The sequence below is a fragment of the Heterocephalus glaber genome, unplaced genomic scaffold (genome assembly GCF_053883595.1).
Source record: "Heterocephalus glaber isolate CG9 unplaced genomic scaffold, H.glaber_assembly_v1.0 deba00001465, whole genome shotgun sequence".
NCBI lineage: Eukaryota > Metazoa > Chordata > Mammalia > Rodentia > Bathyergidae > Heterocephalus > Heterocephalus glaber.
Genome location: NW_028258312.1, coordinates 17,771,482 through 17,796,116, shown reverse-complemented (window position 1 = coordinate 17,796,116; position 24,635 = coordinate 17,771,482). Strand labels below are relative to the sequence as shown.

Genomic DNA, 24,635 nt, shown 5'->3' with positions numbered 1-24,635 from the left:
GTGAAATATTAGGGTAGCTTTAGCAAATTTTCAGAAAATGTCAAGTGTCCTTTTCAGTGAAATCAAATCCTGTGCTTCGGCTGCTTTTTGATTTAGAAAAGGTCATCATCATGGACCATTTCAAATTCCCAAAGTAACTTTCAGAGCACACTGCTCCTCAGGGGAATCATGTTGCTAGAAAAACACAGGAACTTTCTGGTTTCTGAACTGTGCCCTGAAACTCCAAATCTGATTTCCTAATCTTATCCAAGAAGGACACATAATATTAATTACTCAGATTGTGAAAGTATTTTTTAAAACACTAAATCTCCATTTAGAGAAAATGCCTGTTCCTTAGATTCAATCCATTCGGATGGTTATTAGCTGTGTTAAAGGCGAGGACTATCTAAATGGTTTCATCACTGTTGCTTGGATGAAGAGGGTGTAAGTGATAGTAGTACTCTAAGCCCCCCTGATAGATTTCATTCTTTTCCATCATTCTCTGTGTTTCTTCTTCCACCAGTTCCTTTACCCAAAACAAAGCTTCCATGTCTCCACGTTTCCTTAGTATTTCTTTTGCCTTCTGTTATCACTTGACTCCCATTTTACCTTGTCTCAATCCTCTTCTGAACCTCTTGCCTCTTTAGCCACTTATTTTGACAGAGAAGTACAGAAACTGATAGAGAGGATCAGAAGGAAAAAGCAGAAGCTGAGAAGAAAATTCTGGAGGAAGCTGTGGAAGCAAAGATCATCATGACAGAGGTGGAAAAAATGAGAGAGGGGACGGGCTACCAAAATATTTTGAGAAACACATATGATTCACTTTCTGTAAAGACTAGATTTTTGTTTTTGTACCCAGGCTAGATGTGAACATGGTTTAACTGACATTGGAAATGACTACAGAAAATGTTCCGGTAGTGTATTGTGCCAGAAAGCAGCTCAAAAGCACTATTGTTTTCAGGGATTTTAAGAATCATTTCTGTCGGTAGCATGTACAGTAACAGCCCTTTACTTTGGGAGCCCCTGTGTCACCCAGATGTTTACCTCTGCAGGTGCACGGAGTATCACTCTTACTGTCTTTGGTTACACTTCCTGACAGGTCTTATAGTGTATATTTTTTGGAGAAGTTTATATACCTTCTTGGAATCATTGTGAAAAGATCTAGAAATCGGGACAGCCATTTCTTTAACATCCATTTAAAATCTATTCATTTCATGTTAGTGGGACCATTAACTTGTCACCAATCAAAACTATTTAAAACTGTTTGTGGCCTATATATGTCAATCCTGGTTAAAGATGAAGCTTCAGAATACTGGTTTTATTCATATTAACCAGCTATAAAACACAGACCTTTATCAATAGCAGGCAAAGAATTAATTTAAAGACAGACTATAAAGTCATGTAATTTGAAAAGCAATGTTACCTTATGAAAGAGCTCTCATGTTGTTTGTAAAGCTAATCTAATTAAAAAGATGAAGAAATTTTTTTTTAAAAAAAGGAACTATTCTAGCAAAAGAAATAAGTTATCAGGCTTATTTTTATTAGTGCATGATAATAGTGACACGGGAGATTAGGGTATGGCAAAGCTGGCTGGGGAAGTAGGTGTGACCTGTTAATTCAAAATCCCAGAAGACATGCAGAAGAGTTCCCAAGCCCTGCATGTGGATTTCTCGCAAGAACTGGAGCACATTTTGGGTAGGATGGCCTAGACCTGATGTCAGCCTGCAGAGTGGGTGATACAAAAAGACGTCCACACTGAATTTTTCCCACCATGTTCTCTCTTACCTGGTGGCCCACTCTCAGGAGGTAGGGTGCACTTGTTTTCTTACTTTTACTTACCCCAAACTCACTCAGCAGAGCCTGTTTCCTTTCCTACTTCTAATAAAGCTTTGCTATTGTTTGTGCCTGTCTTGACCAATTCTTTGCTCAGGACAGAAAGAACATAGAAACCACCTCCAGAAAGAGACTCCAGCACCCCAGAACCTGGTAACAATATTACATGATGACGGGCTTTATTTTGGGAAGTTGGTATGTACAATTAACATGCATTCATCGGTTTCAAGCCCTTCCTCTCCTTCTCCTTCTCCTTTCCTTTCCCTCTGGCTCATGCCCTTCTCAATCTCCAGAAGTCTACCTTCATGTTTTCTGTCCTCTTTCCTTTAATTCTTTTTAAAAACTTATTGTTTCATTAGTGTATGTTTGCAGTGCATAATGATTATGATTATCATGGGGAGTTAGTACAGACCCATAATATATCTTAATTCTTTTTTCTCTCTTTTTAAACTTTTCATCCCCTACCTCTTCTCTCCCTCTGTGCTTCTTCCAGATGTTGGTCCTCTTGCCATTTGCAAAAGCTCTATTTTCTTCATTTTAAAATTATTTAAATTATGTATTTTTTAGGATTTTCATAGAAGAGAAATCACATGATATTTAACTTTCTTAATCTGGCTAACTTTAGTCACCATGATGATTTCTAGTTCCATCCATTTTTCCTGCAAATGACATAATTTATCTGACTTTTTAATACATTTATCTCCCTTTCGAAAAAGACAATTACAGACAAGCATTTTCTGTGTTGTTTCCTTCTCATTATTACTTAGGAGTTTTTTCTTCCAGCAAAAAAACAAAACAGTAATTACTGTCTTTGATATATTTGAGTAGGGTCACATATAAGGAATAATTTTAGAGTTGCATCCATGGACCAGACCTAATGTACATATGAAAATGATGATGGCATACACTTGTAATTCTAGATCTCTGGGAGGCTGAGGCAGGGGGATGGCAAATTCAAGCCCAGCCTGGGCAATTTAGCAACTTAGCAAGACTTTGTCTCAAAATTTAAAATAAAAATTTAAAACAGGGCTGAGGATGTAGCTCAGTGTCAAAGCCCTGGGTTCAATCTCCAGTACCAGGAGCAAAAAAGATATTTTGGTAAGTAGCTTTTACATAGCTCATTCGTACAGGATGTCAGTATACTTGAAATTTCCTCAGCTTATTCCAGTCAGGTCAAGGAACATTATGCCAAAATATCACTGAGAAAATCACATATTACATAGCTTTGAGACATTTGCAGTCCAAACACTTAATACTCATGAATGAATCTTGATTGTAATGACAGAATGAAGGAAACATTTTTAATTTTCTTTTTCAAATACCCTTTTATTGCAAAACACAATAGTAAATTAACTATGCCAAAAAAGCTAATAAATATAAATGTATAGGTTAATTTACATTGTAAACACTTGTTATAGGTCAAGAAATACAACAGTGCTCTTCCTCAGACGAAGGTCTACTATCTCAAATCTATAAAGAACTTAAAAAGATCTGACCTCCCAAATTTAAAGACCCAATCCAAAAATGGGCATCTGAAATGAACATGCGTTTCTCAGACAAAGAAGTAGAAATAGCAAATAAATACATGAAAAAATGTTCAATATCACTGGACTTTTGAGAGATGCAAATGAAAACAATGCTGAGATTCCACTTCACTCCAGAAAGAATGGCTGCTATCATAAAATCAACCAATAACAAATGCTGGCGGGGCTGTGAGGAAAGAGGAACCCTGCTCCACTGCTGGTGGGAGTGTAGACTGGTGCAACCACTGTGGAAATCAGTATGGAGATACCTCAAAGAACTAGGACTGGAAGTCCCATTTGACCCCGCTATTCCACTGCTGGGGATCTTCCCCAAAGAATTAAAAGAATCATACCACAGTGATATATGTGCACCCATGTTCATAGTAGCACAGTTTGTGATAGCTAAAACTTGGAAACAGCCCAAATGCCTATCAACTGGAGACTGGGTAAAGAAAATGTGGTTTTTTAACAAAATGGAGTACTACTCAGCCATAAAAAATGAGAAATTAGAGACATTTATTGCTAAATGGATGCACATTAAGGTGATACTCTTAAGTGAAATCAGTAGGACACACATGTATAAATACCGAATAGTTTCTCTGGTATGAGAAACTGAAAGTGTAAATAAGGACTAAAATGTATAATAGGTAATGTGAAATAGGAAGAAAAGGGGCAAAGGGGAAGGAATTGGGAGGGCTAGGGGAAAGGATAGAAGGGAATGGGATTAGTAGGAGAAAATGGAAAAATAGGAACTAAATCTTTGTAAATAGGGAGGAATGGAGGGGTTGAAGGGAGGGCTGGGCAAGGGTGAAAAATAAGAACCAAGAGAGACTATGTAAAGGTGCAAATTTCCAATGATGAATGTCATTATATTGTATACCTAAAATGTACCAATGATTAGAATGAATAATCGATAATGCAAAACAGGAAGAAAAGGTCCAAAGGAGTAGGGGTAGTGGGAGGGGCAGGGGAAAGGAAAGAAGGGAAAAGAAAAATGCTGAGAAATGGAAAAATGGAAATAAAGTTTTTGTAAATAGGGAAGGGTGGAGGGGGTGAAGGGAGGGCTAGGAATGGGGAAAAACTAAGAACCAAGAGGCATTATGTAAAGGTACAATTCCCAATGAGAAATGTAATTGTGTTGTATACCTACAATGTACCAAATAAGAATTTAATTTAAAAAAAGAAATACAACAGTGTCAGCTGTAGATTTATGGTAATATTGACATCTTGTACAGCAGTACAGCAGTTCAGAAATATTTTCATTCTTTGTTGATCCATTTAAAGTTTAGAAAGAGATTTTTCAAGTTCCAAAAGAAATACTGTTGAGGTTTTGATTAGGATTCAATTTGGACTTATGGATTAATGGAAGAATTTACTTCTTTATAATATTGAATCTTCTAATCTGTGAACATGGTATATTTATCAATTATTTATTTAGGTCTTCATTTTTGTCATAAGGTTTTATAATTTTCTCTGTGGAAATCTGACATATCCTTTGGAAGATTTTTTACTAAGTATAGCATGTGATGTTTTATAATATTATAAATGTTCTCTTTATTTAAATTATACTCTTCATATTTTGTCATTTAGAAATAAAATTGATTTTTATATATTGAATTTTATTATAAAAACTTGTCCAACTATCCTTTTAATTTTACTAATGTAACTGTATATTCCTTTAGATTTTTACCATAAATAATGATAATTTGGCTTTCCCTTTTAATTCTCACTTTCTTTTTTTTTTTTGCCTTCTAGTACAACTAAGATTCCAATATAATGTAAAATGGCATAGTTGATGGAAAACATCCTGTCTTGAAAGGCAAACTCAATAGTTTTACTCCTGAGCACAATTAATGTTACCAGTATTTAGAGATATTTTTTATCCAATTTAGGACATTTCATTTTAAAAGAAGATGGACTTGAATTTTGTCAAGATCTGAGTACAAACATCCTTATTGTCACCGGAGTCTTATGATTTCCAGACTTCTTTAGTGAACAGAAATTGGAAATATATGAATGGATACACTCATATATTCATAAATTTATATCTATTTCTATATCCTTGAGTCTCTCTGTGTGTATATATAATCCATGAGTTTATAACAGATACTTCTAATTCTAATCCAATCCTGCAGGGTTCATTTTAACTTCCTTCTTTTCCTTATTTGTAATTCTTTTCTCTAACAAGTAACATCTGGGTCGTATTACTCACAATATATTTACTGTTTTCTCAGTTATAAAATACGGCCAATGTAGTTTTAGAATTTCTAACATATATTACTGGGGAAATCAGGTTTAATAACTAGAGTACTGTTTGTATTCAGTTTTTGTCCTTAGAGTTATTGCAAAAATATTGCTTTACAAAAATACTTATGTTGGTATCCCCACTCCCCCCACTCCATTTCCTTCAGTGTGATTATGTTGTTAATTTTATTTGGCTAGGTACATTTGTTCCTGTTTGTATGCCATCCTTACAAATTTATTTTTTTTAAATGTTTAAGTACAATACAAAATTTTAAAAAATAAGATGGGTATGAAGCATGACTGGTTAGTCAGCTTCGCATGACTATAACAAGTACCTGAGATAATCAACTTACAAAGAGAAAAAACTGGACTCAGGCTCACGGTTTTGAAAGGGTCAGTTCATGATCTGTTAGCCCCATTGCTTGTGGGCCTGTGGTGAGGCAGAGCATCCTGTCATGGAGCAAGTGGCACAGCAAAAATCACTCTGTGGCCAAGAAGCCAAAGAGGGAAGGAGGAAGGGGCTGGGTTACATCGTTTTCTTCACATGTGTGCCCCTAGTTACCTGAAGACTTCCCACAAGGCCCTACTTCCCAATAGCACCATCGTGGAGACCAAGCTGGTAGCTCATGGGCCTCTGGGGAACGCTTGACTCCAAACTATAGCAATGACCATGGCTCTACAAATCAGAACTGCAGGAAAAGACACTCCGTTTCAGTTCTCTCATTCTTACCACCTTTTTCCATCATCTAAAGATAACCTGTCTCATTATCTTCTACTTCATCCTTCTAGGATTTTTAAAAGCTTTGTATATGATTAGATGAATGAATTTTGGGGTTGTTTTGTTTTGCTTTGTTTGGGACTGGGGATTGATCTCAGGACCCAGGGCTTGCCAAGCAGATGCTGTGCTGCTGAATGAGCTACATCCCCATCTTAGATAAATGTATTTTAACTCATATCCCATCCACTTACCAGATACTATACCACCCATAATCTTGCAATTTCAAATAAATATCTTCCTCATCTGTTTTATTACTGCTACATAGAACTCCATAATTTATTCTAACCACTCTTCTATAAATGCAGATTTATAATTCCCCAAATATTTTGCAATGTAAGCAATTCAACAATGAATAACCTTATACATGAACATCTGTATTATTGCAGTATGTATTTCTATGAGTGGGTTGGCCTGATCAAAAGATAAGTGCATATATAGTTTTTCCAGATTGCTAAATTCTCCTAGAATGATTATACCAGTTTGTATTTGTCCCAGCAATGTGTCATACTGTTTCCCTATAGTTTAGCTAAAATCATGTCTTCATACATTTTGATACTTGCTGATCTAATAAGCAAGAAATGTCTTTTCAAATTTTATTTATCTAATTATTAGTGATTTTGAGCCTTTAAAAATATGCTTAAGAAGTTATTTTCATGCCATTTTCTGTAGCAGTCTTTTATACTTTTCCCTATTTCCTCTTGGTTTTGACTCTGTGTTCCTCAGCTTCTAACAGTTCTTTGTACATTAGACTCAGTACATTTGTGTGTGGCCTGTGATACATGTTGAACTATGTACTCAGTGATTCTTTGTTATTTTGGGGTGTTTTTGGTACCGGGGATCAAACTCGGGACCTTGTACTTACAAGGCAGTTGCCAGAACCACTGAGCTAAATCCTCATACCTCTTAGTGATTTATTTATCTTGTGACTTTGATTATATGTTTTTTGCCAGGGACAAATATTTGTTATCATATTTATCAATTTTTAATATTCTCCCTGAATTTTGAGACAAAAAGATTTCCCCTACAATGAGATTAAAAGGAAATTCGATTGTGTTTTTCTTTTAGTATTTTGTGGTTCTATTTTTTTACAATTAGGTCTCTAACCATCTTTGAGATCATTCTTGCATATGGATCTAATTTTATATTTTTCCAAAAAGCCACCTATTTTTCTCAATACCATTTATTTGAAAATTCTCTTTTTTAAAGGCAGTGAAGGCCCTGGATTGTATTCTGGACATTAGTTCTCTTGAACCTCTGTGTTCTTTTTGGAAATTTGTTGATAATATCCTTTTTTTTGGTATCAGTTAACTTTTTAATACTATTTCAATTCATCCTCCAAGATTTACAATTTGAATTTCTTTTTTTAAAAAAGATAATAACCCGAATTTATTATTAGATTTCATTAGAAATATCAAAGGGGAATGAAATGTTGTAAATAAAAAAGTAGGTAAAAAATAGTGATATAAAGCAAATAAACAGACATGCAAGTGTGTCTCCTGGAAGAAGAATCCATGGTTGAAAAGACACCTCCCTGAGTGATGCCGGTGGGAACTGCTCAGTGGTCAACCCTGGGAGCCGAATGAATGGCCGTCAGCAGAGGATGCGGGACAGCTGTGCTCCACCCCCATGACGGTGCCACCACTGAGGAGGAGCAGCGCGCAGGGATCCCAGCCTGGTGTTACGGTTTGAAGAAGAACTGCCGGAAACATTTATACTGAATGGTTCCAGCTCCACCCTCTCTACTCCACCAGGGACAAAAAGCACGTGGTCAGCTTGGGATGAGAGGACAGGAGGGGACAGCAGCGCCACCAGAGACGTTCCCAAGTGATGCGTGAGAGTGTTCTGCACCTCCGCTGGGTGGGAGGTTTCACAAAGGCTGCTGTCCCCTCGCACTGTCTCTGCACTGCATACTGCACTTGGTGTTGAGCTCGGTATCTGTGCTTACGTAGCTATCCATGTGCACTTGAAAGTTACAACCTGCTGTGAATCCTCCACTCCTGGCCACCCAGGGGTTATCAGCTGAAACTTTTGTATCCTTTAAAGAAAATTATATTGGACATTTTGGGATCATCTCCATAGTCCCTACTGGAATTGAAAGGCAATTGAAGTCAACCCAGGAAAGAAAATCATCCTCAAATCCAAAAGATCTCTAAGTGCTGACATGAGCACTGTCTTGAGAGAGAGTGGACCCTTTGGATGGGAAAGCACACTTCTCCCTGTGCCTGCTGCATCTTAAGCATCTACACATTTGCCGGATTAAAACTTCTCATTCATCAAACTCTAACATCACAGGCAGCTTTTCTGGCTTCTCATTGCTCTTTCTAAGGAGCACACAGATAGATGTGTTCCACCATGAAAGGAAGGGGCCACGGGCTCTTCTCATCAGAGGGGGCGGTTTGGCTTATGACCCTAGCATTGCGACCTCACTTCCTTGGCGACAGGTCCAAACAGAACTCGGAACCCTGGAGTCACTGGGCACCACAGTCCAGCGACGGCTGCCTAACAGTCACTTGGCTGGAGAGAGTCAGCAGCGATCATGCTGTGCTGCTTTCCCAGGCCTCGAGGCTGCAGCAACAGGACCCCACGCAGGGAAAGCACTTGGGTGCAAGTGAGAGGTTGGATGGCTGAGTCCCTGTGCTTTAGGCCACTCACCAGGAACTGGTTGGCCATCAGGGGCAGCACAGGGCGGGTCTCACCAGACCCAGAGACCTGGGGACCTGAGATGAGCGGGAGCCCAGGGCAGATCTCCCTGGACCTGGACACCAGAGACTCGGGGCCACCGAGTCCAGGACAGGTCCAGTTAGGCCCGGCCACCACTGTGAGTCCCCTGTGTAACTCCCGCCCTTCTTCCTCACTTTGAGGAGGGTGGGGGACGAGGTCGTGAGGGAGGCTCCTCCTGGGCAGGGGCAGGTGTGGGAGGCTGTGGGCCCGGGGCCCTGGCCTGTGTCCCCAGGACGGGGCTGAGAGGAGGAGAAGGGCAGTGCCCAGTGATGATCCGCAGCCCGCAGGGCCTTCTCCTGTCCTCTGGGGTGGAAGCCTGAGACAGAGCTGTTTGTGTTTCAGGAGCACAAGTTTACCCGGGGCAGAAACAGCACAAACTGTGGTAAGGCAGAGCCTTGTGCTTGCTGCCGGCTGCTGGGCACTGTCCCCACAGAGCTGCACACAGGACACAGTGTCACTTCTGTCCTGTCACAGCTTTATTCTGCTGTGTCACCTCAGGGCAACTCCTGGCCAGGGCCCATGTGGTACCCACAGGGGCTACGAGACCTGCAAAGGTGGCAGTGAGCTCAGCCAGGCAGCCTCTCAGGACCAGGAAATGGGCCTGACTTTTTCTAAGCTGTTAACAGACACCAGGGACAGGCTGGCCTCGCAGGAGGCCTGGAGCCAGGCTGAGCCTCGGTTTCTCTCTCCACCACGGGACCTGAGGTTGGGTGGGCTCTTCATGCCCCAGGCCATGACCTCTCCTTGTTAATGAGTCATGAATCAGTAGCATTTCTGTGTGTCCCTTCTGAAATTACCTTCTAACATGCATCGCTTTTCTGCCAGGCCCATTTGTGCCCCTTCTGGTAAGAGCCATGATGGCGACTTGCAGAGTGGTCTGGGCTTCGGCCTCCAGCCCTCCTGATGGCCTGGGTGGGCCCCAGTTCCATGTCTCCCCTCTGTTCCATCCCAGATTGTGGCCCAATGGGAGGAGAGCCGAGCAGAGGACTGCATGGTGAGGATGGCACTGGCAGGCATGCAGCACCCCTCAAGGGAGCCCCCAGAATGGGACTTCCTGGACAGCCACCCCATCCACATGGACTCCCTCCTGTACCCCTCTGGAGCCTGCATTCCCGCCCTGCAGGAGGGGATGGTACTAAGGTGAGCTCTGTGGTCAGCACCCAGTGGCACTTGGCCACTGTGGCCCCAAGTCTCGGGAAGGTATGAGCCCTGCCTCAGCCTGCTCACAACTCTGAGCGGCAGGGCACTGAGAAAATCAGGCTCTCGGCATCACTGCAGGGCAGAACTGGGGTCTCCATGGCAGTGCTGACCCAGGCCTGCCAGATTCCCTTCCATCCCTGGCCGGCTGTATTTGCCCCACTGAGCCCTGCACAGGGGAAGGCTGTCCATTCCCTGTAAAGGAGACCACAGAGTGACTCGGCAGGCCTCTGGTCTTCCCAGAGCAGGAGTCTGTGGGGATGTGAAGGGCCCAGGCCCACTGACATCAGGGAAGAGCAGGTGGGGTCCCCATTCCATGGATGTATGTGAGGATACACAGTGTGCAGACCTTTTCCAGGGCTTGGCTGTGATCATCAGTAGCCAGAGCAAATGCAACCCCTGCCCTCTGGGGCTTCAGTGCTGTTTGGGGTCCTCAGTCACCCTGGACAGCTGAGCAAGCATTCCTCGCACTGCAGTAGATGGCACTTTCCCGGCATCCCTAGATGTGGATCCACAGCAGTGCAAGAGGAGCCCAGGAGCGGCATAGACACCGGGCAGCACAGCGCTGCAGAGCTGAAGCCTGAGGAGAGGTGGGCGGGACAGATGCCCACTGTCCCCCACGTCTCAGATCCTTACAGAGCAGTGGCCCTGTGCCCTTGAGTGTAACACGCAGCGGACAGCAGACTCTGTCCTCATGCAGCTGGCAGTGGGGACGGGTGGGCAGACGGTGTATTGGGCTGCCCTGAACAAGGCAGAGGCGGTCGCACCACAGAGCACGGAGCCTCCTGTTAGGTCTCGGGCTGCCTGAGCCAGCACTGCCCCACTGGGCATGGAGAGGGTGGGGCTGGAGCACGCGCAGCCGGGCCAGGAGGCCTACTTGGCCATCTCCGCATGTTCCCTGGGCAGGCAGCATGGGAGGAAAGGCCAGGCCTCTCACTCTGCCTCCTACCTGCCTTTTCCGGTCCTCCTTTTTTGTCCTCCACTTCTTGGTGGAGCTGCGCTCCCAGGAGAATCCACCAGCTGAACTCTGGCCCAGCTGGAGCAAGCTGAGCCCACTGAGGCACAGCCCACGGGTGAGGAGGACGGGGTGTGGGCCTGTGGGCATGAGGGGAAGGCTGGGCCTTTAGACACAGAGACAGCTTCCGGGTGCTGGGGTGACCTGGGATCACTGAGACCTCAGCCGTCACGGCCTGGGAGGACTTCCTGGGGAGGCTTTGTATGCAGAGCTGTCTGATGGGCAGTGGGGAGGTTTTGCCCTGGGAGGGAACATGGACAGTTGGTGACTTTTTCTTCTCTTGGAACTGCAGGACCAGCTCCAGCCCCAGCTGAAGTCCCATATGTGGAGACTGAGCCAGCTCCACCTGCAGCTTTCTGCCCAGCGCTGGGACCACAGCCAGAGTCCGTGGCAGCCCCTTCACCTGCTGCAGTGCTGGGGCACCCGGTGGTTGCACGGTGGTCGGTGTCACCTCCTGAGCTCCGCCTGGGGCCAGCTCCTGGCCCCCTCCCACTGTTCCCCTCACGCTGGCTCATGTTCTGGTATTTACAATTCCCCTTATTTCTTGGATTTATATAAATAATAGAACTAGCTTTTAATAAAACTTAAAGTTTTAGTGTTCAAAAGGGTCAGTGTGGCTGCCTGAAGTGCCTTCTCCCTGTGTGCACCCATCCCCAGAGCACTGTGCTTGGTGACTCCTGCCCACGCCCCTGGCCACTGCTCCTCTCATGTCCCCACGGGCACCTGGCCTGCAGGGTTCACACCAGTGCAGTCGGACTTGCCTTTGGCCACACAGTCGTGAGAGGGGCTGATGAATCTTGCGCTATGCAGAGGGGAAACCCTAGAAAGATCCTGGCCATTTTTCATTGGCTTCTTCAGTAGGTAATCCAGGTTGTGTTGCCAGACAGGATGTATTTATCACAGTAAGATAACGTGTGCAGTCTGAATGAAGGACAGGCGAAGGGCACCGTCGCAGGAAACCCACTGGGCCGTGGCCTCCCCTAGGCGCCCCCTCCCTGTCTGCATCTCGGGGTTCAGGCTGTGTCTTCCCTGCTGGGAGGGGGTGCGCCAGGCCTCAGCTCTCCTGCCATCTCATTATGTGCGTGGGGACCTGGCCTGTCAAGCTCAACCCCACACATTCAGGGCCCCAGTGACACGGTTGGCTCAGCAGCCTCTGCCCTCCTGGTTCGAGGGTCCCCGGCGTCTGTGTCATCATTGCAGCTTTTTAGAGTGGAAGCCTGGCAGCGGAGACTCCGGTCACAGTCACAGGAGCGGGGCCAGCGATGGGCTCCTCCTGCAGAGTCTGCAGGGCAGAGCACGCCGTCCTGGCCGAGCTCCAGGTGACCTCCTGGACTTCAGCTCCGCAGGTCTTGGGGCTCACCCGGGGACAGTCTGCTCTGGTGCTGTCTGTCTCCGCTCAGAGGGCAGAGGGACAGGACAGCACAGCCCCAGCCTGCCTACTTGGAGATGGACGAACATTCTCTCCATCTCTATTAAATTTTACTTTTAAAATATGAAACCACAGAGCATCCTGGACAGCAGAGGCTGGAGGTTCCTGGGGTGTATGGTCCAGCCCTGCCCATGGACTGAGGTCTTTACAAATCAGTAAAACTTGTTTTCAGTACTGGGGATTAAATTCAGGACCTTCTCACTGAGCCACATCAGCAGCCCATTTAATGTGCGATTGTGATTGTCAGAATCTTCTCATTAAGTCACCATCACCCAGCCTGGGCCTCCCAGAGTGCTGGGTAGCAGAGCTGCACCACCTCACCTGGCTTCACTGAGCCTGAGTGGCTCTGAAAAACGAATGGATCCCGATGGCTGGGTGTCCACCATTAACGCTTGGGTCAGCTCAGCAACTCTGGCTAGGGCTATGGGCTCCACCAGAGAGGGTGCTGCTCCCTGAGAGGCCAGTGAGTCGCTGCCTCGTGCCAAGTGAGTGACATCATTCTGGGCGGGTGATCACAGGCTGAGACCTGACCTCCCTCCCACACTACCCTGGTGTGTGCAGTCCCCAAGTGCTTTCCTCTTCTCCGCACGCTAAGCTGGGCAGAGAGCAGGGTGAGTCTGTCCCTGGGTGACCTCACTCCTGGGGCCCCAAATCCTGCACCAGGCTGCAAGCTGCACACAGCCCCACGCTGGAGCTGCACCTGCAAAGCTGCAGGAACCATCTTTCCGGTGTCCACGCACAGCTGCGGCTCCTGACCGCACCGGAGTGTCCTGGAATCCCTCCCTGACCGCACACATGCACCCCATCCTGGCCAGATGCTGCTGGGCCCTCACACTGTGCCCCACCGCCCACTGCAGCGTCCACAAAGGATCATCCAGACAGAGCCGGGCCTTGAGCCGGCAACGCCAGGGGAGGGGGGCTGTGTGCTCCACAGAAGTGACTTTGAGAGCAATCCACGGTTTACAGATTTCCCCACAAAGCCCCAGGTGGGGCCTGATTTGCATTCCACGCTTTAAACTTACCGACCTCACCATGAACGTAACCTCTATGGACTGATGAAATAACACAGCGAATTATAAGCAATAAGAGGAAATGAGGCCCTGACGGCAAAACCGAAACAGAGGGAAGTGAAGCGAAACTCTTCAGGGCCACACGGCCCTCCAGCTGCCAGCCGGGGTGCGGCAGGTGAGGCGAGCCCGGGGAACCAAGCGGCAACCTCGGAAGCCAAGGGCCTCTCCTGGGATCTCTGTGGCCAAGCTTGGGACAACAGCGATGCGAAATGTCGGGGCCCTTTGCTCTGTGCACAGCCGGGTGCAAACACATGGAGCTTGCTGGGCACTGGCTGCCCAACAACCCCAGAAGCAGCTCACGCAGCCTTGGGGTAGACAGCGAGCCCACACTCCCAATACCCGGCACAGAAAGTGAGCACCGACTCAGGCGAGTCTTCTGAGGCCGCACTCTGCACACACTCCCTTGGTCCGCTGCTCAGGGCCCTGACGCCTCGGTCCTAGCAACGTGCTAGCCGGGTGCTGGAACCGGCTCGCCTTCTTGGCCCTAGGAGCCTGGGATGGCAGTGAGGGAGCTTCCTTCTGGGTGCTGGGACCGGCTCACCTTCTTGGCCCTAGGAGCTTGGGATGGCAGAGGGGGGCTTCCATCCGCGTGCTGGGACCGGCTGAGCTTCTCTGCCCTAGGAGCCTTCTTGGCCCTAGGAGCCTGGGATGGAAGCCAGGGAGCTTCCTTCCGGGTGCTGGGACGGGCTGAGCTTCACTGCCCTAGGAGCCTGATAATATCTTTTTAAAGTAATTATGTTCCATTTACATGATATGTATTGTACTAGCCCCTTAATAAATGCTAATTTCCTACCTATTAAAGCATTATTGGCCTGTGAATCTAGATGAAGCATGTATCTGTCTAGAACAAAGTTTCTGAAATAGTGATGTTCGTAACACTTGCAATGATGGTTAATATTGACTCTATCTTTTAGATTTTCTCACTGAGATTTGGGGCTCATAGCCCAAGAAAACTTAGGGTATACTTAATTTACCTAATCCTATTTTAGTGGCTAAAAATATGCAAAAATTGTAATCCTCATAGGATTATAAATCACCATATTCATGAAACTATTTTACATCAGTTAATAAGTGATGTATCTGTGATAAAAGGGCTGAAGATTTCAAAAGCAAAAATGTGATTAGGGTTGATTCTATTTAATTAATTAATTAATTTTTTTTTTTGTACCGGTGATTGAACTTGGGTCCTTGTGCTTGCAAAGCAGGTGGCATAACCACTGAGCTAAATCCCTGGCCCCAAATCTATTTAATTTAAATAGATAATTTTTGACATAGATTATGAGGTAAATTAGGATTGCATAAGTAAATGGAGCCATTGTATTTGTGTGTTTAATGGCCTATAGGCCTGTTTGTGTGCTGCCCACACCAAAACATCCTTCCACAGAATCTAGCAACATAGAGAAGAAAGGCAGAAAGATGTTATCTTTTTACTGGCATTCTAAGACTAATTAGAGACAACAAAAGGCAAAGGAGAACTCTTCTAGAATAGGTATCTTTGTGTTCTAGCTAAACTAAAAGTAATGTGTGCTTGACTTACACCTGAACCTAAATTTTATGTCAAAAGAGCACGCCCCAGCTTCTTACTTCAACATATAGCTATAAGGCTAAGAATGCATTTAGGGTTTAGAACTCATTACAGAAGAACACTCTCTTTGTCTCTTACACCAGTACTGAACTAGGCATCTGGTGACAGGGAGACTGTACCTATGATTCATTCACAAGTATTGTGTCTAAAAGTAATTTTTGTGGCAGTTCAACCACTGAGTGATTTCAAATTTCTAAATAGAAGGTAAAGTACATCAGCGTGGTTAAATGCACTCCCACAAGAACAAGTGTTTGTTCTCAATATCACCATGTAGCCTGTGCAACTCTAATTTGAGAGTTTAAATGTTCAAAACACCTGTCAAATTGCATAGAACATGATTATGTTTTGTGCTGTGGGACAGTGTGTGAATACTCATGCTCTGGGCTCAAAAGTAAACTATGAAGTGACCTTTTTCCTCCAGTAAAGATTCAACTGTTAGGGCATTGCTTTCTTTTTCTATTGTCAAGGAATTTTAAAGATTAGAGACCAATAGTTTGCATATTTAGAAAAGTTCCTTTTTATTTCAGTTAGCTCATTTCTCAGGTTGGTGACTTTGAGAAGCCAATTACAAATTGGAACAAAAATCCCTTTGTCTTATGCCATTGGGAAAAAGAGAATACATTGAAAAATTACCTAGCAAGATGATGTACACATGCTACGCACATAGCATACTATATATACAATTTACATCAGATACTGTTTTCAAGTTTTGCACTGACATATGGTCTTTTGAAAAAATACCTATACAAGGGAATCCTACACATAATAGAAAAGGCAAAAAGATATATGCTTTTATGTTTATAAAAATTTTCCAGAGAATATATGCTTAAGAGATTTAAAACTATCACAAACATGATGTAAATTAAAATATAAAATATATTACCTTTCCAATGAATCAACATTATAATAGACCTTGTTCTAGTTCATTATAGTTCAGACTTTTTCAGTGGGAAGGTCTTTGGCAAGACCCTAGATCCAATGCTCATTTCCCCCAAGTATTTTCTACTACTTGGAGGAAAAATAAACTGAAAACAAAACAAAACAAAAAACTCTTAAGCAAATATGCATGTATGCACAGAGAGAGAGAGAGAGAGTTTATCTGATTTTAGAAATGGTGGACTGGCAAGCTTAAATATTATATGGTTTCTCTTATATGAGAAACCCAATATATAAATAAAGTACAAAAAGATAAAAGATAATAGAAAGTAGGGAGCTAGATCTTTCTCAAACAGGAAGGGAATCCAAGAGATGTAGGGAAGAGAAAGAGAATAGAAAAAATTAAGATGTGTTATGTACATGTACCAGTCCCATGGTAAATGTAATCATTATGTGCAGCAAGCATGTACTACTCAAAAATAAAAATTGAAAAGAAAAAGAAATGTTGGAATGAATAATTAACATTGAAACCATGTAACATAATCCATAAAATCTGGTCATTAAAAAGTGATGGAATTATGGGCCAAAAATATTGTTGATGCACCTATGCATCATCATGCATTATAATATTAACCAAACTTACAATAAATAACCATAATGATGCAGCTAAAATAATAATAACCCTGGCAAGAAGAAGAACATCTGAAAATTACATCTATTTTAAGAAAACACTGGTGCAGCATCAATGCCAGATTTCTGGCATTCCAATTATATATATGCATAAAATATTTTAACCTTAGATACTTATTTGCATAGTGCTGTGGGGCCGCTGGTCTTCAAAGTAGACTATTGAATTTAAGTCCTTGATATGTTTATATGCTTGGTTAATGTGCTATTTTTATGAATATTAAATATTAGTAGTTCACCTCATTAACATAGTTTTAAGTAGCCTTGGGACCCCTGTGAAACTAATAGTTAATGGGTTTGCATATATTTCACATTTGATAACCAAGAAGGGACATACCTTCTGAGGGAATTTTGGGATCATATTAGTAGTGTGCTGGTGACCTTGGAGCTGACCTTAAGAATCATTGGTCTACATGGCCAAAGACAGATTATGTATTTTTTTAAGTAGCCATAAATCTAATGTATGTCCATATTGGAAGTGTTTGGTCTAACAGTTTCACAATGTTGAGAGCTTAATAAGATTTAGTGCTTGAGTTTCATTGTTTAGACTGACCTCATGGCTTCTTCTCAGAAAAACATATTGCAGAGTTGAGAAAGGCTTTGAGGTCATAGAGATAGGACATCCCTTGCAATATCCGTGCAGCTGGATTAGACAGGACTGGAAATCTATGTAATTGAGTTAGGACCTGAGTGTCACAGTAGCTATAAGTAACTTGATTAATGTCTCTAAACAGACTGAAGACAGGTCAAATTTTTCACAGTTCTGTAATTTCTAAACATTGAATCAATAACAACCAGTCATATTCTTCAAATATAAGCTTATAGAGAATAAAATATTTACCATGATATTAAATTTATACTGAAGCCATACCTTACATTAAATAAAGGTCTCTAGTTTTTATCAGTTTCCTGCAAAATTATGTTCTATTTATGTTTTCACAATCAAATTATAAAGAAAAATAAATTTTGCTTGAACTAGCTAGAAAATTCCAAAAAATATGGTTAGAGGAGGTGGAATAACATGATTAAGATGTCTGACAGTTTTATATGAAAAATGCCTGCCATACACAGAGTGAAGAATTTAAGATTTTCACAGACACTGAAAATTTTATTAATCTGAAAAACTGATTTTCTGCCAGCATTTGTTTTCAGTCTATTCCTGACTCTTACTACATTTTAGAGCCAACTTGATTGAGATAAAGAGAACACGTTAAATGACACACATAAAATCATTGAAGATATCGCTCTTATTTCAAATAAAAATATCAGTTTTGCCATTTTTTTACCTTTTTATTAATTAGAAATAGTTCTTTCAAATGGAGTGTGTGTGTGTTACTTATGTCTGCATCTGTATGTTGGACTTAAACCTTTAAATTTAGTATACTTTTCTGACTTTCTCAGAAGCACACCCAAAGATATATTGTGACTATTAATTCTGCTTTGTCAACTTCACTGGATACAAAAATGCCTAGCAGAGGGCCAGGGATTTAGCTCAGTGGTTTTGCCGCCTGCTGCGCAAGTGCAAGGACCTGAGTTCAATCCCCGGTACCCCTCCCCCCCCAAAATGCCTAGTAGATTAGAAAAGCATGATCAGGGGTGTGTCTGGGTGGAGGCATGACCTTGCATAATATATATGACCTCTAGCCAGCTCCTCTCTGGCACTCTTCCCCTTCTCTGCCCCCCAGCCACCATGAACTGAGCAGCTTTGCTCCACTGTGCCCATCCAGCATGATATTTCTTCCTTGGAGCCAACTGACTATGAATTGAATTCCTCAAAACTGTGAGCTAAATTAAACTTATCCTCCTTTAAGTTATGGATATTAATTGCTTCTCGGCCTTTTGGCTAAGATCAAGTGTAGTTATGAGTATTGGCTATTGTGTCTTAGCAGCAAGAAATTTGACTAATAGAGAAAACTGGAACTGAGAAGTGGGTTCTGCTGTGACTATACTTGACCATGTAATTTAGGAGATTTTGGATGAGTCTGGATGAGTGCAGAAGAGTTTGGGGATTTAGGCCAGAGAAGACTTAGAATGCAGTAAGCAGAGCCTGATGAGTGATTCAGGTCAGAGCTCAAAAAACCAGAATGCTGATAGGAACACAGATAGTAAAGCCCAAGCTCAGGATGTTTCTGTTAGGAACAATGTCTACATTGGTATTTGGAGTGGAGACCATGTGTATTACACTCTGGCATTACCTCCTGAGACTTTACAGGAGACAGTAAGGGTGATGGACTAATTAACTGGGTACATTAAATTTCAAAACCACCCAACATTCAGACTGTAGCATGAGTACTGCTGACTGCATTTAGCCAGATTTATAGTAAGAATCAGGGGGAAAAGACAGAGCAGAAAAATTTGAAAAACTAAAATATTTTCCCAGAAGGAATTATGTGTAAATTTAGGCACAAAGGAGATGTGATTTCTGAAAAGATTAGCGCCATTAAAAAGAAACCAAGTTCTTTACATTCATAGAAAAAAAAATGCCTTGAAGCCATCTCAGGAATCAGCTCCATGCATAGCAGGCTCCAGGGTAAAAAAGTGTCATCTTTTCATTTGAGAAGAGAGTACCTGGGACCCTGGGATTTATTTCATCATGCTCAGCCATCTAGGTATTCAGTGGCCTCTTCAGGCATGGTCCAAGTGGGCCTGGCTAGTGCTTCTACTGACAGCGGACCTTGTCATTGTCCATATGATGCTAGTTTTATTGGCATGCAGAATTTAAGAGGTTTGGGATAAAATGCCTAGTGGATTAGTAAAGCATGGTCCTGGGTGTGTCTTTGTGGGCCATAGAGGCACAACCTTAGGTTCCTAGACAGCTCCTCCCTTCTCTGCATTCCAGCTGTCATGATCTGAGCATCTTTGATCCACCGTACCCTCCCACCATGATGTTCCTGCCTTGGATCCAGCTGAACATGGATTGAATTCCTCAAAACTGTGACTCAGATTAAACTTTCTCTTTAAATTGTGAGTGTTGGATATTGTGTCTGAGCTATAAGAAAGTTTACTAATATATCCAATCTATCCTTTTTTTCTTGGACAAGTACTCATAGCTATTGTTTCACAGTTATCTCAACAAATCTCAACCTCTGATTTTTACTCTATAATGGAAAATGAAATTCTTTGATTCAGTGTTATATACTGTGAACTTCTTAAAATTCTGATTTGGGCAGGAAAATATTCTTAATGCTTAACCTGGACTTTAGCAGTGTTTGGTGCAGCAATGAAACACTTAGGCCCTCTCATTAAGCTAGTATCTACTACCATTCCCATGTTTTTCAACAGCAAAATAAATATGAGAGAGGTATGATCAGACACAAGTAGAACAAGTTTCTTACATTAGTCCCCAAAAAGAGATACACACAACTGTGATTTGGCCTGAAAATCCAATGTTGTGACTAACTCCAATCTGGAAGGATTGTAAATATATGGCAAACTGCTTTAGTACCTCCCTGCCATGTTTATGGAAGATATCCTTTAAATCCATCACAGCACTCTTTCCAATTCAGCTTCATAGAAGCAGGGACTGTTAGACTAATTGGTTGCTTAATTTATTTTGCTCTTTTTCTGTGTTTTCATACTTCCAGGACCCAGAATAGTACCTGGCATATCACATAGTAGATGTTCAATAAATAGTTGTTGAGTGGCTGTAATAAATGACTCAAATTTAGTCTCAGAATTCTTTGCAATACAACACTCTAAGGCAAGCAAGATGAAATCATCCTTAGATCCTGAGTTCTTACTAGTTAGTGTCATCGTAAGGAGATAGACTGTGGAGGGAACCAATTGTTGGCTCAGAGGCAGACCAAGTATGTCTTCTGGCTCTGATCTACCCCATATTATGATTCAAGGGATGACCTACTTTGAAGGAAATACTATAAAGTTGGTAACTATAACATAAGGCTTGGTATAAATTAAAAATATGCAGACATGATCAGTATATTAGATTTCTAAGCCTACCATACCAAATTACTACCAAGTGAACAGAATATAAAACAATATTAATATATACTGTCCTGGCTCTTGAAGCTAGAAGTCTAAAATTAAGGCCTTAGCAGTACCACATTCCCTCTGAAGGCTCTAGAAGATGCTTCCTTGCAGTGTATAAAGAACCCAAGTGTTCTTGGTTTTGTAGCAACATAGCTCCAACTTCTGCTTCTGTGGTCATATGGCTTTCTTTCTTATGGGTCTCTGTGTCTAAGTCTCCTTATCCTTCTTCTTACACCACAGATCATTATCCAGTACGGCTTCATCTTACCTGATAACATCTGTAAGATCCCTATTTTTAAATAAGGTTATGTGTTCACAGGAAGCAAAGGTTGAAATTGGAGCATATGTGTTTTTAAGGACACACTCCAGTCACTGTCCTTGTGGATCTTAAAACTGAGAGTGAAGCCATAGATGAGTAAACAGGAAATGACAACTAGATGATAATTTGTTTTCACAGGGAAAGAATGCTGTGAGAAAAACTAAAAGGAGTACTTAATAAGATTGCCTAAGAAGCTAGAATTTTACTCAAGGGAAAATAGAAGTCTGACAATAAATCATATCAGAAAATAAGAAATAGGGGGTAAACAGGTTGTCAGGTACAACTGCTCCAGAAAGTCATTGAGAACTCAGATTTTCTTGTCTTCCATTGTGGTTGTTGTTCTTGTAGCCATAGAATGTCTGCTTCAACATCAGACTTGGGTCTGCATTATAGTGAGAAAGAGAAAAGAGACTTGTAAACAGTCTGGCTTTACATGCAGAAACTGACAGTGTCTTAGATGTCCCACCTGGTTGACTTCTACTTGCAGTTCATAAGACTGAGTTGCACTTACAGATTTGGAGACTCAGGAGGTGCATATTACTGAGTGGGCATTAAAAAGTCTCTAAAAAGTTGAAGTGTTATTAGTAAAGCAGTGAAAGAAGAGGGAATTTGGATACACAACTAGCCAATTCCAAGACAGACACTGTCTGCATGATTGTGATGACAAAACTGGGACTCAGATGGTAAGAGTCATCCTGGTACAGAGACTGGGAGAGAAGACTTCCAGAGAACAAAGCAGGAAGATTCAAAGATAAGAAAGAGCCATGTAAGAAATTATGACTTTCCATATGTCTGAGTTACAGTGTGTGAGGTGGGGAAGAAAATAGAGAGGAAACTATAAAAGGCTCCATAAACTGTATATATTGCTTACTGCTTTTTTGGTATACAATATATCCCACTGAGAAGTCACAGTTCAGAGTTTTCTGCCTCAATTGTTAACAGATTTTTACTTACAACCTAGCTAATAATTGTTCACAGAAATCCCCCAAATTTTGGAAAACCCAAAATATCTTCTGAAATTGTTTTTTGGCATCTCTGACAGATGCACGTGCATTTCCTCATCGTAACAGGTTGCTCTACTACATGTAACTATCTCCAGTGATCTAGGTTTTGTTCTTTTTTTTTTTTTATTTTTTTCCCTTAAATTCTTTTATTGGTACATTTTAGGTATACAATACATTTACATTCTCATTGGGAACTTGTACCTTTACATGATATATCTTGGTTCTTATTTTTTCCCCCTTCCCCTGCCCTCTCTTCACCCCCTCCAACCCTCCCTATTTACAAAGACTTTGTTTCCATTTTTTCATTTTCTCATAATTTTTCCTTTCCCTTCTTTCCTTTCCCCTACCCCTCCCACTTCCTCTACCCCTTTGGACCTTTTCTTCCTATTTCACAGTATGAATTATTCATTTTAATAATTTTAATCCTTATTTACACTTTCAGTTTCTCACACCAGAGAAGCTATTCGGTATTTACACATGTGTGTCCTATTTATTTCACTTAAGAGTATGACCTCGATATGCATCCATTTAGCTATAAATGTCTCTAGTTTGTCATTATTTACGGCTGAGTAGTATTTCATTTTATTAAAAAACCACATCTTTTTTATCCAGTTACCATTTGATGGGCGCTTGGGCTGTTTCCAAGCTTTAGAAAACTGTGCCGCTATAAACATGGGTGCACATATATCACAATAAATGGTGTTGGAAAAACTGGATTTCAACCTGCCAAAGATTAAAACTAGACCCATATCTATCACCATACACTAAACTAAAATGGAAGTTGATTAAAGATCTAAATATTAAAACAGAAACACTAAACTTGCTGGGAGATAAGTTAGGTAGAACTCTGAAAACATCGGCATAGGAAAAGACTTTATGGACAAAACCTCAGTAGCACCGAAACTAGCATAAAGAATCAACAACTGGGATCTCATCTTATTAAAAAGCTTCTGCACTGAAAGAGAAACCACCAACAGAGCTAAGAGGCAACCTACAATGTGGGAAAAAAAATTTAGCAGCTGTACCTTACACAAAGGACTACTATCTAGAATATATAAAGAACTGAAAAAAACAGACCTCCCAAAATTCAAAGACCCAATTCAAAAATGGGCACCTGAAATGAACAGACATTTCTCAGACAAAGAAGTAAAAGCAGCAAATAAACATATGAAAAAAAGTTCAACATCACTGCTCATTCGAGAGATGCAGATGAAAACAACACTGAGATTCCACCTCACCCCAGAAAGAATGGCTGCTATCAAGAAATCAACCAATAACAAATGTTGGTGGGGGTGTGGGGAGAAAAGAACCCTTCTTCACTGTTGGTGGGAGTGCAGACTGGTGCAACCACTGTGGAAATCCGTATGGAAATACCTCAAACAACTAGGATTGGAGGTCCCATTTGACCCAGCTATTCCTCTGCCAGGTATCTTCCCAAAGGTTTTATTCTTCTTAAAGCCCTAAAACCCCTAAGATGCGGCTCAAATACCCTGCACCTACTAAGGCTTTATTAATACAGTATTTTATTAAATTAAATTAAATAACTGCTGGAGACATAGTGTATTTAGGGTTAAAACTATAAAAATAGTCATGTGTAAGCATTTTTCTGACCATATCTGAAATTTGCAGTTTTTCACAATTCGCAGATCCTCTAAGAACATAACCCTCGCAAATTTGAGGGGTCCACTGTAATTAGAAACAAACTTCGGCTGTTTTAAGCAGAAAACATAAATATTAAAATGTTCTTGGTCAGTTCACAGGATTTTCTAGGACTGAAAGACCACATAAGGCTGTACTGCCAGGAGCAAGGGGCAGATTCTACTGCAGAACTGTTGCCACAGGCTGCACTGCCTCCAAGGCCAAGCACTGACCTGACTTGCACTGTCATCACGCGGGTCTGAGGAGTCCCTGAGGCTCAAATAAGGAAGCTAACTTATTCTTTTGAAGAATAAGTTTGCAAGTTCACTGACTCTTGTTGCAGGGAATTTTCAGAACATGTCACTAAGAGGCCTGGGAAGGGTTTGTTAGGTAGAGATTTTAAGACACACTCAAGAGTGAAGTGTATGCACTCAAAGAAATGAGATGCAGTAAGTTTGGAACTAGGAATCAGTCTATGTGTTTTTGGTGTTAGGGTCGGGGAGTGTCTGTGGAATCTGATAACCTAGAGACTTGGTCCTGGTCTGGTGGGTGGGGGAGGATGGCCCACCCATAATAAGATAATCTTTATGTGTTTTGGTTGCTGGCCTAACTTATAGGTGAAAAGATGATCTGTGCTGGAAATCTATGGTCTTGGTTGGGTGGGTAGGGGAGGAAGGCCCAACCACAGTAAGATGGTGGTCCTAAGTACTGGAGAAAACATTGTCTATTCACAGGTGAAAAAGGACCATT

The 24,635-nt window shown here is 42.1% G+C and overlaps 1 protein-coding gene across 2 annotated transcripts; it reads left to right on the top strand.

Moving 5' to 3' along the window:
* The first annotated feature begins 8,071 nt into the window (after positions 1-8,071).
* Positions 8,072-11,889, top strand: LOC147826598 (uncharacterized). 2 transcript variants are annotated; one of them, XR_015438948.1, is made up of 4 exons: positions 8,072-9,175; positions 10,031-10,218; positions 11,283-11,348; positions 11,583-11,889. XR_015438948.1 is itself a non-coding variant. In XM_087180947.1 (3 exons), exons 1-3 carry the CDS (start codon positions 8,894-8,896, stop codon positions 11,602-11,604), a joined length of 492 nt encoding a protein of 163 aa, XP_087037073.1. In that variant the 5' UTR covers positions 8,072-8,893; the 3' UTR covers positions 11,605-11,888. The 2 variants fall into 2 exon arrangements, 1 of the variants encoding a protein (XP_087037073.1); XM_087180947.1 differs by lacking the exon at positions 11,283-11,348 and having other exon boundaries at positions 11,583-11,888.
* The last annotated feature ends 12,746 nt before the right edge of the window (positions 11,890-24,635 follow it).

Bases quoted from the DNA above. Each gene is read 5' to 3' on its own strand.
- LOC147826598 (XM_087180947.1), top strand. From the start codon at position 8,894: ATGCTGTGCTGCTTTCCCAGGCCTCGAGGCTGCAGCAACAGGACCCCA. The intron at 9,176-10,030 runs GTGAGTCCCCTG...GTTCCATCCCAG, and splicing joins AGTTAGGCCCGGCCACCACT to ATTGTGGCCCAATGGGAGGA. The intron at 10,219-11,582 runs GTGAGCTCTGTG...TTGGAACTGCAG, and splicing joins CAGGAGGGGATGGTACTAAG to GACCAGCTCCAGCCCCAGCT.